Source organism: Leptopilina heterotoma, unplaced genomic scaffold, assembly GCF_015476425.1.
Source record: "Leptopilina heterotoma isolate Lh14 unplaced genomic scaffold, ASM1547642v1 Lhet_52, whole genome shotgun sequence".
Taxonomy (NCBI): Eukaryota; Metazoa; Arthropoda; class Insecta; order Hymenoptera; family Figitidae; genus Leptopilina; species Leptopilina heterotoma.
The window spans coordinates 2,868,127-2,887,889 of record NW_025111114.1 but is presented as its reverse complement, the minus strand read 5'-3'; the positions used below and the strand labels follow the sequence as shown (position 1 = coordinate 2,887,889).

Genomic DNA, 19,763 nt, shown 5'->3' with positions numbered 1-19,763 from the left:
AATCTTATTATTCATTAAAGAATTTAAATATTTATAAAAATAATTTAATTCTTACGGAGAATTTTATAATAATTTTTAAATAATTCATTTCATTCGACTAATTTTATGCAAATTCCAATTTAAATAATTTAATTCCTGAGAAATTTTTATTATTCATAAAAAGAATTGAATTCTTTCGAAGAATTTTCCAAAAAAAATTTTAAATAATTGAATTCTGTTTGGAAATTTTATGAAAATAGTAGATATTGAAAATCATTGAATTGCGAAAGTTTTTAAAAATAATTAAATTTCACAAAGAATTCTAATAAAATTTTTGACAACAATTGAATTTGTAAAAAGCATTTTATAATTTATGAAAATTATTAAATTCTTGCGAACGTTTTTATTTGAATTGAATTCTTGTGATGAATATTGTTATTTATGAAAATAATTGAATTTTGCAAAGAATTTTATTAAAATGCCTCAAAATAATTGAATTCTCGGGAAATGATTTTGTTATTTATTTTTAATAATTGAATTCTTTCGAAGAATTATTTATGTAAATAATTGAATTCTTGGGAAGAATGTTATTAAAATCTAAAAGAATAATTAAATTATTTCAAAAAAATGTAATTAGAATTGTATTTAAAATAATTGACTTCATTCGAACAATTTCATTCAAATATTTATAAATAATTGAATTCCTGTGATAAATTCTAATATTTTTGTAAATAATTGAATTCTTACAAAGAATTAAAAAAAACATTTTTTTAAATAATTGATTTTCAAAAACAAGTGAATTTCTGCGAGAAGATTTTTATTATTTTCGAAAATAATTGAATTCTTGCAAACGTTTTTATTAGAATTTTTTAAAATAATTGAATTTCCTAGAAGAAATTTATTACTTTTAAAAATAATTGAATTCTTGTGAAGAATATTGTTATTTATGAAAATAATTGAATTTTGCAAAGAATTTTATGAAAATGCCTCAAAATAATTGAATTTTCGGGAATAATTTTGTTATTCATCTTTAATAACTGAATTCTTTCGGAGAATTATTTATGTAAATAATTGAATTCTTGGGAAGAATATTATTAAATTCTAAAAGAATAATTGAATTATTTCAAAAAAATATAATTAAAATTGTATTTAAAATAATTGATTTTTTTCGACCAATTTTATTAAAATAGTTGAAAATAATTGAATTCCTGTGAAAAATTCTAATATTTTTTTAAATAATTGAATTCTTCTAAAGAAGTTTAAAAAAACGTTTTTTCTTTAATAATTGATTTTTTTGAGGAATTGAATTCCTGTAAAATTGTATTAAAAAGAATTGAAATCCTGCGATTAATTTGAATATTTATGAATTTTTTCATTAATTAATTTAAAATAGGTAGTATTAAAAATAATAATTGAAATTCTTTTGATGAGTTTTATTATTTATGAAAATAATTGAATTCTATCTAAGAATTTTATCCAAAAAATTTTTTTAAACTTTGATAAACAATTAAAAATGTTATTATTTCGTGAAAGTAATTGAATTATAGTGAAGAATGAAAAATTTTGTTAAATAATTGAATTTTTTCGAAATTTTTTTAAAAATGCTATTCTAAATTAATTGAATTCCTGTGGTTATTTCATTTTATTTATGAAAATTATTCAATTTTTGATGAATATTATCAATTTTTTAAAAAAATAATTGAATTATTTTGAGAAATTTTATGAAAATAGTAGACATTGAAAATAATTGAATCGTTTGAAAGAATTTGATTATAATTTTTTAGAATAGTTTTTTGATTTCTAGTATTAATGAATTTAAAGTAGTGGAAATTCTCAAAAAAAAAAAAAAAAACAGAAATAGTAGCTTTTAGTGTCTGAATTCTAAAAAAAGTGAGAACAATATATTGACATGTTAATTATGTTTAACTGAAGTCAACAAATCAGAGTTGTAGGAATGAAAAATATTGTTCTAATATCAATATAAAATCAGTAACTTGTCGATGACTTATTTATATTTAAGCGACAAACGGGTCACCAATATATATGCTTCGCCATTCAGTTAAGTTATACGCGGTCGATGACTTGTACATGAATGAAAAATAGGGCTTGAACGGTATATACTGAGAAATTTACTGCCTCACACAAAGTTTCCTTGTAAGTTGTAAAGCTCCTGTGTTATGTTACATTTTAACGTATATATGTATATGTTCGCGACGCTGGCAATTTAAAGTAGAAAAAGACTAATAAAAAAGCTCATAAAAATTCTGATTGCCTTACACTTTAAAACGGAAATAATAAAAGAAAAAATGGTGTTTTATTTTTGTCCACAAGGCCAGATTTTTAAAAAGCGATGTTTGTTTACAATCTGAGATGTGGATTTTTTATTTTTTTTCTTCTTCATTTTTATATTAAAAAAATGATGACATTTTTTATATTTTTTTTTCTTATTCTTCATTTTTTTTTTATAGGGACAGTTTTCTTGAAAGTATTCAATTCATTTCAAAGTTGATCAAATTGATAACAAAAATGTGGATCAAATTAGAAATTAATCCAAATCGATATCAAAAATGTGCATCAGATTAGAAATTGATCAAAATTGATACAAAAAATGTGCATCAAAATAGAAATTGTTCTAAATTTTTTTTTTTTTGTATCACTTCTTAAATTGATTCAAGTAATTTTAAAAAATTCTCGTTAAAATTTCAATTTAGTAAATTTACTAATTGGTATTAAAATAGTTTTTGAAAATAAAAATTTTTGTTTATACAGCATTAAAAAAATGTTTATAAATATATGGGAGAGAAAGAAAAATTGTACAGCTCGACAATTTTTATTTTTGGATTATAAATGAGGAGGCATTTTTTTGCTTTATAAAGCGCAGTGTGTTTATGTGTGTTAGTGTGATTAGTGTTACAATAGAAAGAATCATATTACATGTGCAGTGGGCTTTTTCTTATCCTCCCCGAGAGGCACTTATCGTTCATTCACCGCATTGCGTTGGCCTTCGTAAGCGACGATAACTCGTACATCCAAAGCCTTTCGCCAAATCCTGCATTCTTTTTTTTCCTTCTTTATTTTTTTTTAAATCACAAATTCGCATCGGATATTTAGGCATTCCACAGTTGGTGATTTTGAATTTGCGTGCGAAATTTTATTTATTTAAAAGAAGATGCGGAAAAAAAATTGTCTTAAAGAGGGAAATACTAATTTGCCAGGATTTTAATGAACTTAGATTTTTAAAAAATTATAATATTTCAAATTTTTCTGAAATTATAGTTAAATTTTTTTTTTAGTATATTAATCTAATTAATTATTAAAAATAATGGATTTAGAGACGAATTTTAGTTAAAAACACTAAAAAAAAATTTGCATTTTGAAGAAGTTACAAATGATTGCAAAAATTCAATTATTTACAAATTTTTTAAAAATTTCTTCAGTATAATTCAATTATTAACAAATTTTTTACAAAATTTCTTCAGTATAATTCAATTATTTACAAATTTTTTAAAAATTTCTTCCCAATAATTCAATTATTTTCAATAATTTACAAATTTTTTACAAAATTTTTTCGTTATAATTCAATTATTTTCATAAATAATAAAATTTTTTACAGGGATTCAATTATTTTGAAAAATAAAATTCCTTTTAGAAGTTCAATTATTTCAATTTTCCTCAATTCAATGATTTTTAATGTCTACTATTTAAATTCAATTTTCCAAAAGAATTCGATTATTTAAAAAATATTTTTCGTAAAATTCTACGCAAACATTTAATTATTTTCATAAATAATAAAAATTTCACAGGAATTCAATTATTAACAAATTTTTTTAAAATCTCTTCCCAATAATTTAATTATTTTCATAAATAATAAAAATTTCGCAGAAATTCAATTATTTACAAATTTTTTAAAAAATTTTTCCCAATAATTCAATTATTTTCAAAAATTTTAATACAATTTTCCAAAAGAATTCAATTATTTAAAACAAATTTTGAGTTAAGAAACATTCAATTATTCAATAAATAATTTACTTTTGTATTTAAATAATTGAATTCTCGTAGAGTTTTCTAATAAAAATTTTTTTGAAATTATTTCAAGTTTTTATTTTTTAATATATATTTAATTAAAGAATTTACGAATAATTGAAATTTTGTAAAATTGAATTATAAACAAATGAATTTAAAAATTCTCAAAGAAGTATTTCAAAAATTCTAAAAAATAATGCATTTAAAGAAGAATTTTCGTTAATAACAAGAAAAAAAAATTTAATTTTGAAAAAGTTACAAATTATTGAAAAAATTCAATTATTTTCAAAAGTAGGTAATAATTTCTTAGCAAAAATTAAATATTGATCAAAAATAATAAAATTCTTCTTAGGGATTCAATTATTTTCATAATTAATAAAACTCATTGCAGAATTTCAATTATTTTTATTACAATTTTAATCGAATTCCTCGAAGAATGTAAGAATAATAATAATTTTAAGAATAATTATTCTTAAAAACTTTATTAAAAGATGTGAAACGAATTCAATTTATTTTAAAATTTATTAATAAAATTCTTTATGAGAATTCAATTTTTAGAAAAATTCAATTATTCAATAAATAATTTATTTTTGTATTTAATTGACTGTAAAATGAAAAAATAAATAAATAATTGAATTCTCGTAGAATTTTCTAATAAATGGTGATTAAAAAATGGATTTCAGTTAAAATTTTATATAGCAATTGAATATTCAAAGCATTATAGCTTGAATTTTTAGAAATAATTGAATTTTGAAAAGGTTTCAAATTGAAATCTTTGAGAATCTGAATTTTTCATACTTTTAACTAACAATTCTGTGGAATTAATTTTTTTTGGGAAAGTTTAATTGAGAATTTTTTTTTTGAAATTATTTCAAGTTTTTATTTTTTAATATATATTTAATTAAAGAATTTACGAATAATTGAAATTTTGTAAAATTGAATTATAAACAAATGAATTTAAAAATTCTCAAAGAAGTATTTCAAAAATTCTAAAAAATAGTAATTGAATTGAATTGATGAAAATAAGTAAAAAAAATACTGCCAAGGTAGGACCACCCTAGGTCCATTATATGTTAAACTAAAACCCTGGCGATATAAAGACGAAAACAGATTTCAAATTGCATAATAGTGTAAATGGAATGGAAACTGAAAAATTTTTACATATTCTAATATCCAAAGAATATTTTTTTTTTTTTTGATAAAAAAAAAGTAGCTGAAGCGTCATCAAGAACTCATTAGAGAGCATTGAAAGAAAAGTGGTGTGCTCGAAAACGTTGAGCTTGAGGGGAAGTACGAATTACTTCAGGGGGACGAAAAATGAAGAATGAGTGAAAAAAAAACCGTTAAAAGTACGTCAACTTTTCAAACATTTTTTTTTCTGTTTTTTTTATGGAGGGGGAAATTTTTTGTAATTTTTTCTAATTAATTTCCATCTTTCTGTTATAATAAACTAGGTTATTTTCAATCAGTCTCCAAAACTCTCATCCTTTCTAATTATCGTTTGCAAATTTCATTTGTCTTCATTTCCTTTCGGGTGGGCGAAAAAAATTATTATTTCCTGCAGGAAAAAAAATATTTTCCTTTTTTCAATTTCACAACCCCTGCGCGCACAAGTCTCAAGTTCGTAATATCTTCTGATATATTGAATTCTCTGGGAAATTTATTTTCCTCTAAATCAAATTCCCCGAAATAAATCAACTGACTGATTCCTTTACTGCAAATGGGATTTGGCAATATGTTGAAGGGTGAAGCTAACGTCTTTTTTTTGGGGGGGGGAGGTTTTGTATATATTCTTTCTTTCGTTCTTATATATATAGGCATTTTTCGCAAGACTAATTTTGTCATTTTATTTATTTCTCAAAAACTTTTTAGTATTTTTATTATTATTATAATTAGCAACAATTTGCGCGCTCAAGCGCGTGGCTAATTTCTTACTGGCTTTTTTTAAAAATAAAATTAGCAATTTTAAAAAAAATTGAATTTAAAAATTTTCTATAATTTAAATTTTTGTTGAAAATACTTAAAAAATTCAATTTTGGAGAAATTACAAATGCATAAATTCAATTATTTAAAAAAAAAAAAAATAAATAAAATTCTTATAAAATTCAACTATGTTCAAAATTTGAAAAACATTCTCGTAAAAATTCCAATTATCTTTATAAATAACAAAATTCTTCTCCAAAATTAAATTATTTTCATGAATGTCAAAAAAAAATTCTTGTCCTAATTTCAATTATTTTCAAAAATAAAATGTATTTTTCTAATTGCAATGATTTTCAATATCTACTATTTTAATAAAATTCCCCAAAAAAGAATTCAATTATTTTTAAAAAATTTAATAAAATTGTATGCAAAGCAAACATTTAATTATTTTCATAAATAATAAAAATTTCCCAGGAAAAAATTTTGATATAATTTGTCTATTAGAATTTAATAATTATTTTCAATGCAATTTTCAACAAAAAATTTCTTGAGAGAATTAAATTAATTTTAAATTAATTAAAAATATTTTTAAAAATGTTATAAAATTTCTAGCAGAAATTCAATTATTTTGAATACAATTTGAATAAAATTTCTTAATGGAATTAATATTTTTCAAAAGTTTAAGAAAATTTGTTGATAGAATTCACTTATTTAGTTATTTTTGAAAATTGTGATAAACAATTTAGAAGAATTCAATATTATTTTCAGTACCTACAATTTTAATAATAATCCTCGTTCGAACTTAAATTTTCCTCAAAATAATCGAATTTGTATTTTTACAAAATTTTTTTTATTTTGAATATTGTTTTCATAAATAATAATATTGTCAAAGGAATTCAATTATAGAATCAAGTTAATTTAATTTCAATTATTTTTAATATAATTTTAAATGTTTTTTTCGAAAAATGCAATTTTATTAAAATTCATCGAAAGAATTCAATTATTTAAAAAAAATTTTTGATAAAGTTCTATAATATAAGAATTTAATTTTAAGAATTAATAAATTATTCAAATAAATTTTTTATTTTTGAATACGTAATTTATTTCTATATTTTAATAATTTAAAAAAGAAATTCAATCAAACTTTTTCATAAAATTTAATTTTACAGAATTGTTAATTAAAAATATGAAAAATTCGAATTTTCCAAGATATTAATTTGAAACCTTTTCAAAATTTAAGGGGATTTGAACCTTGATGACGTCACAGTTTGTGCAAAGCATTAGTTTTAAATCTGTGACGTCATCATGGTTCAAATGCCCTTAACTGTTTCTAAAAATTCGCGTTATAATGCTTTAAATTTTTAATTATTATCTCAAATTTTAACTAAAATTCATTTTTAAATCAATTTTTATTGGAAAACGACTCTACGAGAATTCAATTATTTAAATACTGAAATAAATAATAATTTATTAAATAATTGAATGTTTCTTAAAATTGAATTCTGATAAAGAATTATGGCATCAACTAATTTTTTAAATAATTGAATTCTTTGGACAAATTTTAATAAAATTTTTAAAAATAAATTCATTTTTGGTATTAAAAATAATTGAAATTCTGCGATGAGTTTTATTCATATAAATATGATTATAATAGAATTCCTAAAAAGAATATTATTATTTAAGAAAATAATAATTTTGAAAAAGAATTCAATTAATCATTTTCAAAAAAATTAATTTTACCGAATTGTTTATAAGAAATAAGGAAAATTTTAATTTTCAAAGATTTAAATTTTAAACTTTTTCAAAATTCAACTGTTTCTAAATATTCACGATAAAATCCTTTTGATATTCAATTATTATTAGAAATTAATTTTTATCTTTATAAATAACAAAATTCTTCTCCAAAGTTCAATTATTTTCAAAAACAATATGCATTTTTCTAATTTCAATGATTTTCAATATCTACTATTTTAATCAAATTTCCTAAAAAGAATTCAATTATTTAAAAAAAATTGTTATAAAATTGTTTGAATACATTCAATTATTTCCATAAATAATAAAAATTTCACAGGAATTCATTTATTTTCATAAATAATAAAATTTTTTAAGGAATTCAATTATTTTCGTAAATAATAAAATTTTTTAAGGAATTCAATTATTTTAAATAATTTTAAATTCTAGAAAATAAAAATTGAATTAAAATGATGAAAATAATTTGTCTCAAGAACAAATCAATTATTTAAAAAAAAATTTTTATAAAATTGTATGCAAACATTTATTTATTTTCATAAATAATAAAAATATCACAGAAATTTAATTATTTTTATAAATAATAAAATTTTGTTAAGAAATTCAATTATTTTCGTAAAAAATAATTTAAAATTATAGAAAATAAGAATTGAATTAAAATGATGAAAATAATTTTATCTCTCGGTCATTTTTAATTTATTATAAAACATGAAGAAATCGATCACTCCGAGTCTTCGACTCGGAGCAATCGATGTCTTCATGTTTTATAACAATACTTTTATAAATTGTTTAATTTAAAAAAGGTTTGAATTTGAAATTTTTGACTTAAAATTTTTATCTTAATTCCTGTGGAAAATCCTGTTCCAAAAATAAGATTAAAAATAGAAATTGTGCAAATTTCTTCTTTTTCTAAAACAAAATAATAATTTTCTTAAAAAAAATTGTGATTCATAAACAAAAATAGTGCAAAATAAATAAATTTTCTATTTCTTAATTCCAGTTGTTTAACAAATTTCTAATTTTCCTTAGAAGTAAAGAACAAAAATCTGCGTAATTTCAATTTGACAAAAACATAATATTTAACAAAATTTTAGTCTTTTAATGAAAAGAAGTGAAAAAAATTCTGATGATTTCTATTTGTCATTACAATTTTGAATTAATTGTAAAATATAAAAATAATTATAACATAATAATATAATATACAATCTATCTAAAGTTAACAAAAAACAAAAGTATAAACAAAAGACAACTTCATAGTGTGAGGAAGAGAAAAAGTGAATGAATGAAAGAACATCCAAACTATAATAGTTAATTAATAATTATTATTATAATTATAATTATTATTTTTTTAAAAATTATATTAAGATCCAAAAACTGACTGTTAACAAAAAAAAAATATATAATTATTATTATAATTATTATTGTAATTATTATTATTTTTACTTTTTTTAGTTTTATTTAATTTATAGATTTTAATTTAATTTCAATTTAGATTAAATGAGTAATTAATTAGTAATTTAGATAAATTAAAGGAATTTAAATGTGTTAAATGTATTTAGTGCACATTTATAGCGAGCTCTTCATATTTCCACAACTCTCTACTGACATTAATTTTGAAGTCACGTATTTAAAAAAAAAAAAAAAATTGAATAAATAAATAAAAAATATGTGGATTATGAAGAAAAATTTGTATAAAACGATAGCAAATGACGGAGGGAGAAAAAAAGGAATAAAATTTCAACAGTGATTAATTTTCAAGTGGAATCAACACTTGCGCCTGTCAGCGCTCTCTCCGCACACTCGCGCTCACGGTATCGTCTATCTTTATCTTTTGCTTTTTCTTTATCCCACCGTTGGAACTCTTGCAGAGTTGACTACTTTTTCTCTCCTTCTCCTCTTCTTCTTTTTCTTCTTCTTCTTTAGTTCGTCTTGTTTCGCGGAGGTAGACCACATCGAAAGAGAGAGAGAGAGAGTGAGAGAGAAAAAAAAAGAGAAGAGAAAAAAAAAGAAAAGAGAGAGAGGGAGAGAGAAAAAGAGAGTGTGAGAGGAAAGAGTGAGAGAGAGAAAGAGAGAAAATGAGAGAGAGGGGGGAGAGTTGCAGAAATAAGAAAAAAAGTCAAAAATGAAATCTGCGACCAAGACGACCCACGTCAGTGGTTGCACGCCCACGCTCACTGTCTTAATTAGACGTCGAGGGTCTAACCGCCGGTTTACTGTTTATGCCTTAAACTTTAAGGATTATGTGCTTAGTAAGGTAAATGAGACTTAATTCCCTTGCGCTTTCCATCTTCTCTCGTAATCCCCCCTTCTCTTCCTCTCTCTCTCTCTCTCTTTCTCTCACTCTCTTGGTCTATAATTCTCTTTTTCCTTCCGTTGCGTAAGAAGCAAAGCAGGATGAGGTTCTTCAAGAGAAGGGGGGAGAGACGTTATCACATCAGTCCTCAAAGTAAAGGGGACAAAATTCATGTTTTGCTCTTGTCGAATAAAAAATTAAATTGCATTCCTGCAGACCAGTTATAGAGAGAGAGAGAGAGAGAGAGAGAGAGAGAGAGAGAGAGAGAAAGAGAGGGAACTAAATAATTGCCATTGATTTTTATTTTACGTATAGTTAAAAATTAATTAACGATTTTTATTTTATGTGTTAGATAAAAATTAATTAACGATCTTCTCGAAATAAAAGGAAATAATAACTTGTTTTTATAGAAAACAGTTTAAGAGAAAATGTTTTCTATTTCTGACAATAATTTAAACGCAATAATTTCTAAGACAATAATTTCTAAAACGCTTAATTCTTGAAAAATCATAAAATTATTACTTAGAAATTATTTAGTGAATAATTTTACTTAAATATTTCAAAAATAAAAATTGAATTTTAAAAAAAGTTGCGTTTACAATTATCACAAATATAATGAAATAAATGAAATCCCTCGTAATTCTCCCGCAATAATTATAATTATAGGATTTCGAATCGTGATGGGCGAAAATTGGCGAAGTATAAAAATCTCAAGATATAATAAAAAAAAAAAAAAAAATTATCTCCTTTTGCGTGTGAGCATTCGCGTTGATCTTAATAAGTATATCATCTCTTGCATTTACAGGGAGTTTGAAGAAATACGATCCTTCTTATCTAGGGCACGTGGCCAGCTTACACATTCACCGCCTGATAAAAAGAACGTGAGAATGCCTCATATAAATATCGTCGAGTACGAAGAAAGGATTTCTTTCCTCATTTTTTTTTTTACTTCCATTTTTTCTAAATCGTTTTTTTCCACACGCATCAAGATTAAATAGCAAAATCTTGTAAGTTTCTTATTTTTATTGTCGCGAATACTGACAATGGTAAAAAAGAGAGAGAAAGAAAAAAAAAAACATTATTACACGCTCGCAAGTTGATCCGCACACTATTTTCTTTTTTTATCGAGCCCTATATAAAAGTATAATGGTATTTTTTTCCCTACCCCTCAAAGACACTAACTTTTACATAGCAATTTATAACAATAAAAAAAGTACCATTTCATTATTATTATCATTTTTATATTCTTGATGAGAATGTAAAAAATAATTATAAATATATAGGGAAGAATAATAACCTCGAGGAGATGATTTTCTTTTTTTTTTTAATGTTGTCGTGAATTATGGAATTTTATTTAAAAAAAAAAGAAGAATAGAGAGTGCATCGTGAAATTAATGATGGAAAATTGAATATTGCAGTAAATATCAAAGAGGCTTTTTTACATTTAGAAATGAGAGAATTATAAATAATAATAAAAGAATAATAATATAATTTTTCTGAGGATATCAAATTGAGACAAAAAACGAATCATTTTCTAAAATTGAAACCTTTTCAAATTGAAACTAGTCATTTTAAAATGTTTTTAAATTTTTGATATCAACATAATAATTTAAAAAAAATAATATTGAAAATAAAATGTTTCAGGTTCGCAACGCCTGTGGTCGACCGGAATTCCAACCGTTGAAGGACCTGGAGTCAAGTGTGACTGCAACGACAGTAAAAAGCGGCCGATTGTCGTCGTCATCAATGTTGGAGCAGCACATAAATATTGGAGCGAATCATCCGCAAGCGTTTTCGTCATCTCACAGGACATCATGGTCAACGCAATTGCACGTGCAACTTGGCAATTTTTTGGCGAGCGTCGTTAGATCGCGCTCATTTTATGGAACTCTCGCCGACAATATTTGCGAGGAATATCCCGACGACAGCTGCTGGAATGGCGAACGAGTTGGAGAGTGAGTAATATTTATTTCTTTATTAATATTTATATAATTTTTTTATTTCCTGATCGTTGTTCTAATATTTATGGGTATTTTATCCCCCCGTCGGTAAGGTAGAAATCTACCTGAAATTTTATACCCAAATTCGAAAATAAATACCAGAGGCACGTAGTTTAGCCCTATAGTAACCGAATGCAAGAAGGAAATTTCGAAAATACCTTTTACAGTTTTAAAGAGACTACATAAATTACGTTCAATTTGAAGAAACGAGAGAGAAATTCAAATTTTCTAAGTTTTGAGAGAGAATTGAGCAAGAGGATAAGAGAATGGAGAGAAGAATTCAATTTTTACGAGTAGTGCAAAAAAAAGAGAGACTTTTGAATGTCGAAAAAAAATGCAGAGGAAAAGTAATTGAAAATTTGACTGTTTAGTATTTTTTTTTTTTGAAAATAAAACGAGAATAAAGGTAGAGACAGTGAATCTGACAGCTTCTTGGAATACATTCGAGACTTTATGTTTATGTGTTATTGCCTGTAATGTCGATATCGCACGACGTTCTATTAAACATTTCTTTCAATATATTCCTTCAATGCGTTCTTTCTATTCGCGTCGTACGTGTCAGGAATTATAACGAGCAAACGTGTCCAATCCTGATAATTCGCTGTTGATCGACTCATCGTTAAAGAACGTATAAACTTTCTGTGATTCACTTTTTTTCAATACTATTCCCACCTCTCTTTTTTTCGCATCACTAATTTTTAAATTTAAATTAAATATTGCAAAAAAAAAAAAAATTAATTATAACTTAATTTTTGACCTTAGTAATTAATAAATAATAAAATGGTTAATGAATAGTAGAAAAATGGTTAATAAATAATAGAAAAATAATAAAATGGTTAATGAATAGTAGAAAAATAGTAAAATGGTTAATAAATAATAGGAAAAAAATGGTTAATGAATAGTAGAAAAATAATAAAATCTTTAATAAATAATAGAAAAATAATAAAATGGTAGAAAAATAATTAAAAGGTTAATAAATAATAGAAAAATAATAAAATGGTAAATGAATAGTAGAAAAATAGTAAAATGGTTAATGAATAGTAGAAAAAAAGTAAAATGGTTAATAAACAATAAAAAAATAATAAAATGGTTAATGAATAGTAGAAAAATAGTAAAATGGTTAATAAATGATAGAAAAATAGTAAAATGGTTAATAAATGATAGAAAAATAATAAAATGGTTAATGAATAGTAGAAAAATAATTAAAAGGTTAATAAATAATAGAAAAATAATAAAATGGTTAATAAATAACAGAAAAACAATAAAACGATAATAATAAATAATAAATAAATGAATTAACAATGGAAAATTGGACAATTTGCATTAGAAATAATTACGATTGAAATGACAATATTATGGATTGTGTAACTATTTGTCGGAACAAAAACTCTACTTGCGCTGGCAGACAGCGTTGAACGAGGAGCGTTGGGAAAAAAAAGAACGGCGAATATCTCGAGAAGACAATAAATTATATAGAGGAGATTAGATAGTGAGAGGACTGTATTTTGCAGTAGACGATTGAAAAAAAAAGTGGATTAAAAATCTTTTTCTTTTCTTTGCTTTAAAAAATTGATGGAGAGAGAGTGAGAGGGGGAATATGTTATTATAAAATGAAAAATCTTATTGCGAATCCTTAACAGGAAGTATGAGAGATAGTGAGGTGAATAACAAAATTGTCATCGTGACCTCGTCGTCGAGTGAGATTTGGCTGCGTTTGCACTACGCAGCATCCAACGTCATGTAGCCGACTCCCGGAGTCTCGTCTGCGACACCGCGGCGCCCTCGAGGCCGCACCCGTGGGTTTTACGTTTGCCAGACTCTTTGGCGGCTGCGGACTGTGCCAATCCGTTCCCGTCTCTCTCTCTCTCTTTCTCTCTCTCTTTGTGTCCTTCCGATTTCATTTCTCCACACAATTTTTATCTCTTATTTACCGCACCGTTTTCGTATCTTCTTTTTTTCTTCTTCTCTTTCTTCTTTTCCTTCTTATTCTTCTTTTCGTTCTACTTCTTCTCTTTCCTCCTCTTCTTCTTCTTCTCTTTCTTCTTTTCCTTCTTATTCTTCTCTTCGTTCTACTTCTTCTCTTTCCTCCTCTTCTTCTTCTTCTCTTTCTTCTTTTCCTTCTTATTCTTCTCTTCGTTCTACTTCTTCTCTTTCCTCCTCTTCTTCTTCTTCCCTTTCTTCTTCTTCTCTTTTTTATCTTCTCTTTCTTCTTTTCCTTCATATTCTTCTTCTCATTCTACTTCTTGTTTTTTTCTTCTTCTGGTTCTACTTCTCCTTCTCTACCTTCTTTTACTTCTTCTTTTTTTCCTCCGTTTTCTACTTCTTCTAGTTCTACTTCTCTTTCTTTTTCTACTCCTTTTTCTTCTTTTCCTCCTCCTCCTTCTTCTTCTTCTCGTTCAACTTCTCCTTGTTTTTCTTCTTCTTCCCCTTCTTTTTCTCCTTTTTCTTCTTCTCGTTCTACTTCTTTTTCTTTATCTTCATCTCCTTTCTTTTTTTCTACTTAAATAGTAAAATTTAGTAAATAATAAATAATTTACTATTTATTATAACTGTACGATATAATTTGGAGAATTTTAGAGAAATTACAAATTATTGCAGAAATTCAATTATTTTCAAAAGTACCTAATAAAATTGAATTATTTTTAAAAAATTTTTTCTCAATTCAATGATTTTCAATATCTATTATATTAATAAAACTTCCCAAAAGAATTGAATTATTTAAAAATAATTTTGACAAAGTTCTATACACGAATATTTAATTATTTTCTAAAATAATGAAAATTTAACAGGAAAATTATTAAAAAATAAAATTTGCAGGAATTTTTTCGAAAAAACTCAATTGTTTAAAACTTTTTTTTATAAAATTTTTCGTAATAATTCAATTATTTTCATAAATAATAAAACTCATTGCAAAATTTCAATTGTTTTTAATGAACTTTTTATAGGATTTCTCAAAAATGGAAATTATTTTTTAAAAATTTATTAAAATTCGTCGAAAAAATTAAATTATTTAAACATTTTGTTGATAACATTCTTTATTAGAATTCTATTTTTAAGAAACATTTAATTATTCAATAATTTATTTATTTTTCTATTTAAATAATTGAATTCTCGTAGAATGTTATAATAAAAATTTATTTAAAAATTAATTTCAGTTAAATTTTTAAGTAATTGAATTTTTTAGAAGTTACTAATAATTGCAATTTTTAGAAATAATTGAATTCTTCTTTAAAATTCAATTATTTACAAAAATTTTATTAAAATTCTTGAAAAATTTCAATTATTTTTAATATCTACTATTTTAACAAAATTTTCCAAAAGAATTCAAATATTTAAAAAAAAAAATTTAAGAAAATCCTTCTCATAAATAAAATTTGTCTCCGAAATTAAATTATTTTTAGAAATAAATTTCTTCACAGGAATTTAATTCTTTAAAAAAGTTTTAATAAAATTCGTTGCTATTAGAATTCAATTATTTTCTTAAATAACAAAACTTATCGCATAATTTCAATTGTTTTTTATACAATTTTAAATAAAATGACAGAAAATTGCATTTAATTTTTTTTTAAATTCGCCGAAAGAATTCAATTATTTAAAAATTTTTTTGATAAAATTCTTTATGGAAATTGAATTTTTTGTAACATTCAATATTATTCAATAAATTATTTATTTGCATTTTATTTGTATTTAAATAATTAAATTCTAGTCGAATTTTCTAAGAAAAATTTATTTAGAAATGAGTTCCAGTTAAAATACATTATAATAATCGTAAAGTTCCTTTCCGTTAGCAAATTATCTGCATTCATTTGTTTGTTTTGAAAATTAAATTTTGTGGGTTAAGTATTGGCATTTTTTATTTTTTAATGTCAAACTTTTTAATGCGGAAAATACTTTACTTATTAAATTGTCTCGACTCTTTGGTAAAAAATCTAAAATTATCAAAAATTCAAAAATTCGATTTTCTTAAAATTCAACATTTTTTCTTCTCTTTTATGGGATTAGGCTTCATTATTTTTGTGCTTTTGGAAAATACTTTACTTATTTAATAGTCTCGACTCTTTGGTAAAAAATCTAAAATTATCAAAAAATCGAAAAAATTCAAAAATCCGATTTTCTTAAAATTCAACATTTTTTCTTCTCTTTTATGGGATTTAGCTTCATTATTTTTGTGCTTTTGGAAAATACTTTACTTATTAAATTGTCTCGAATCATTGGTAATAAATCTAAAATTATCAAAAATTCGAAAAAATTCAAAAATCCGTTTTTCTTAAAATTCAACATTTTTTCTTCTCTTTTATGGGATTTAGCTTCATTATTTTTGTGCTTTTGGAAAATACTTTACTTATTAAATTGTCTCGACTCTTTGGTAAAAAATCTAAAATTATCAAAAATTCGAAAAAATTCAAAAATCCGTTTTTCTTAAAATTCAACATTTTTTCTTCTCTTTTATGGGATTTAGCTTTACTATTTTTGTGCTTTTAGAGAATACTTTACTTATTAAATTGTCTCGACTCTTTGGTAAAAAATCTAAAATTATCAAAAATTCAAAAATTCGATTTTCTTAAAATTCAACATTTTTTCTTCTCTTTTATGGGATTAGGCTTCATTATTTTTGTGCTTTTGGAAAATACTTTACTTATTTAATAGTCTCGACTCTTTGGTAAAAAATCTAAAATTATCAAAAAATCGAAAAAATTCAAAAATCCGATTTTCTTAAAATTCAACATTTTTTCTTCTCTTTTATGGGATTTAGCTTCATTATTTTTGTGCTTTTGGAAAATACTTTACTTATTAAATTGTCTCGAATCATTGGTAATAAATCTAAAATTATCAAAAATTCGAAAAAATTCAAAAATCCGTTTTTCTTAAAATTCAACATTTTTTCTTCTCTTTTATGGGATTTAGCTTCATTATTTTTGTGCTTTTGGAAAATACTTTACTTATTAAATTGTCTCGACTCTTTGGTAAAAAATCTAAAATTATCAAAAATTCGAAAAAATTCAAAAATCCGTTTTTCTTAAAATTCAACATTTTTTCTTCTCTTTTATGGGATTTAGCTTTACTATTTTTGTGCTTTTAGAGAATACTTTACTTATTAAATTGTCTCGACTCTTTGGTAAAAAATCTAAAATTATCAAAAATTCGAAAAAATTCAAAAATTCGATTTTCTTAAAATTCAACATTTTTTCTTCTCTTTTATGGTATTAAGCTTCATTATTTTTGTGCTTTTGGAAAATACTTTACTTATTTAATAGTCTCGACTCTTTGGTAAAAAATCTAAAATTATCAAAAATTCGAAAAAATTCAAAAATCCGATTTTTTTAAAATTCAACATTTTTTCTTCTCTTTTATGGGATTAAGCTTCATTATTTTTGTGCTTTTGGAAAATACTTTACTTATTAAATTGTCTCGACTCTTTGGTAAAAAATCTAAAATTATCAAAAATTCTAAAAAATTCAAAAATCCGAATTTCTTAAAATTCAACATTTTTTCTTCTCTTTTATGGTATTAAGCTTCATTATTTTTGTGCTTTTGGAAAATACTTTACTTATTTAATAGTCTCGACTCTTTGGTAAAAAATCTAAAATTATCAAAAATTCGAAAAAATTCAAAAATCCGATTTTTTTAAAATTCAACATTTTTTCTTCTCTTTTATGGAATTAAGCTTCATTATTTTTGTGCTTTTGGAAAATACTTTACTTATTTAATAGTCTCGACTCTTTGGTAAAAAATCTAAAATTATCAAAAATTCGAAAAAATTCAAAAATCCGATTTTTTTAAAATTCAACATTTTTTCTTCTCTTTTATGGGATTAAGCTTCATTATTTTTGTGCTTTTGGAAAATACTTTACTTATTTAATAGTCTCGACTCTTTGGTAAAAAATCTAAAATTATCAAAAATTCGAAAAAATTTAAAAATCCGATTTTTTTAAAATTCAACATTTTTTCTTTTCTTTTATGGGATTAAGCTTCATTATTTTTGTGCTTTTGGAAAATACTTTACTTATTTAATAGTCTCGACTCTTTGGTAAAAAATCTAAAATTATCAAAAATTCTAAAAAATCCGAAAAATCGAATTGCTTAAAATTCAACATTTTTTTTTGTCTTTTATGTCATTTAGCTTTATTATTATTTGAATTTTTATTCAAGAGAAAAAATGGAAAACTGAAAAAATTTAGAATTTTTTAAAAATTACAGGCTTTTTCCATGATTTCCCTGATTTCCAGAAGCCTTTTAAAAATTCCATACCATTTTCATGATTTCCAGATTCTGTAGGAACCCTGCTTTTGTCTGACTTTCTTCTAAATTATCGAATTCAGTGATTTCTGGGGTGAATTTGGTTAAGTTGTAAAATGATTAATTTCTATTTGAATTCGTTTTTTTTTTTGAATGTAGAAAATCTGATGTTAATTTAATTCTTTTTTCGTTATGCACGGCAAAAAATATTTAGCTGGATGAACTACAGATTTCACTTTAGTAGCGAAATTTTTCAGTGCTTCAATTAATACTTTCGTTATTCTAGAGAAACTTATCGCTATTTCAAGTAAAACTTTTCTCATTGTGTAATAATTATTATTTCTTTGAAAAGTATTTAATTTAAAATGGCTTTATAAAATAAGCAATGCAAAAGATGACCCAGATACTAATTGTAATTGTTCTAGCCATAGTTTAAGTCTAGTAATGTAAATTCTATTTAAATTGAGACCATTGAGTGAAATTATTTGAATTTTAGTGAGTTAAATCTCTTTGTTAGGTTATAATAATTATTTCTTTAAAATTTTTTAAATTTTTTAAAACAAGCAGCCCCATACAACATTCCCGCGCTCTTGCGCGCGGATAGTTTGGCTAGTTTTAGATAATAATTGAATGTTAAAAACAATATAGCGTAAATTTTTGGATGTAATTGAATTTTGAAATTAATTTTTTAGGAAAAGTTTAATTGAATTTTTTTTTATTATTTGAAGGTTTTATTTTCCAAATATATTTAATTGAAGAATTTACTAAATAATTGAAATTTCGTAAAATTGAATATTGTAAAGAAGTGGATTTGAAAATTATCAAAGAACTTTTTGGAAAATTATTAAAAATTATTATAGATAATCGATTTAAAGAAGAATTTTAGTGGAAAGTTACTAATATACAGTAACTAAATTTACTATTTACTTCAGTAAAACCAAAAAGTGTCTGGATTAAATCTGGATTAAAATCGATTTATAAAAAAAATGTTTCCCAAGAAAAACAAGACTAATTATCATTGTCCGAAGAGGAGGAAGGCGAGAAAGAGAAAGAGAGAGAGAGAATAAAATTCCGTCAAGTCAATAATAGCATTCATTTTCGCAGTCGTGTATATATTCGTCTTTGATCAATCATCAGAGGAAGCAGTGCGTTCATGTAACTTTGCAAACAAGATGCAATCGATTATTCGTAATTATTAACGGCGCCAAAGCGAATATAGCAATTTATCACTCGAATCGATCTATAAGCGCGATATATTGGATATATATATACGCACACATACACAAGCCATGAGAATTTATTGGTGTCAGCGCATTTACATTCGTTTGGTATTACTTTATATTGACAGTTGTGCGTTCTCGTAAATATTAGATTCACAGGAAGTTATTATTCAAAATTTTCCAATAATATTAACGATTATAACGAGGTCTTTATTAAAGACTTAAAGGAAAGAGTAAAAAAAGAAAAAATTACCCAACAATATTCCAATTAAAAATATTTTATTGTTGTATAGGCGTCGAAATATTTTTATTTCTTTGTATTATTTTTTTTTTATTAAA

General features: G+C 23.5%; 1 protein-coding gene across 1 annotated transcript in view; it reads left to right on the top strand.

Annotated features, from left to right (window-relative positions):
- Window positions 1–19,763, top strand: part of LOC122508013 (division abnormally delayed protein) — a 191,666-nt gene that overhangs the window by 138,112 nt on the left and 33,791 nt on the right. Inside the window, exon 5 of the mRNA XM_043621080.1 lies at window positions 11,612–11,922. Coding sequence (XP_043477015.1) covers window positions 11,612–11,922 — 311 coding nt within the window. The remainder of the gene's footprint in view (window positions 1–11,611; window positions 11,923–19,763) is intronic.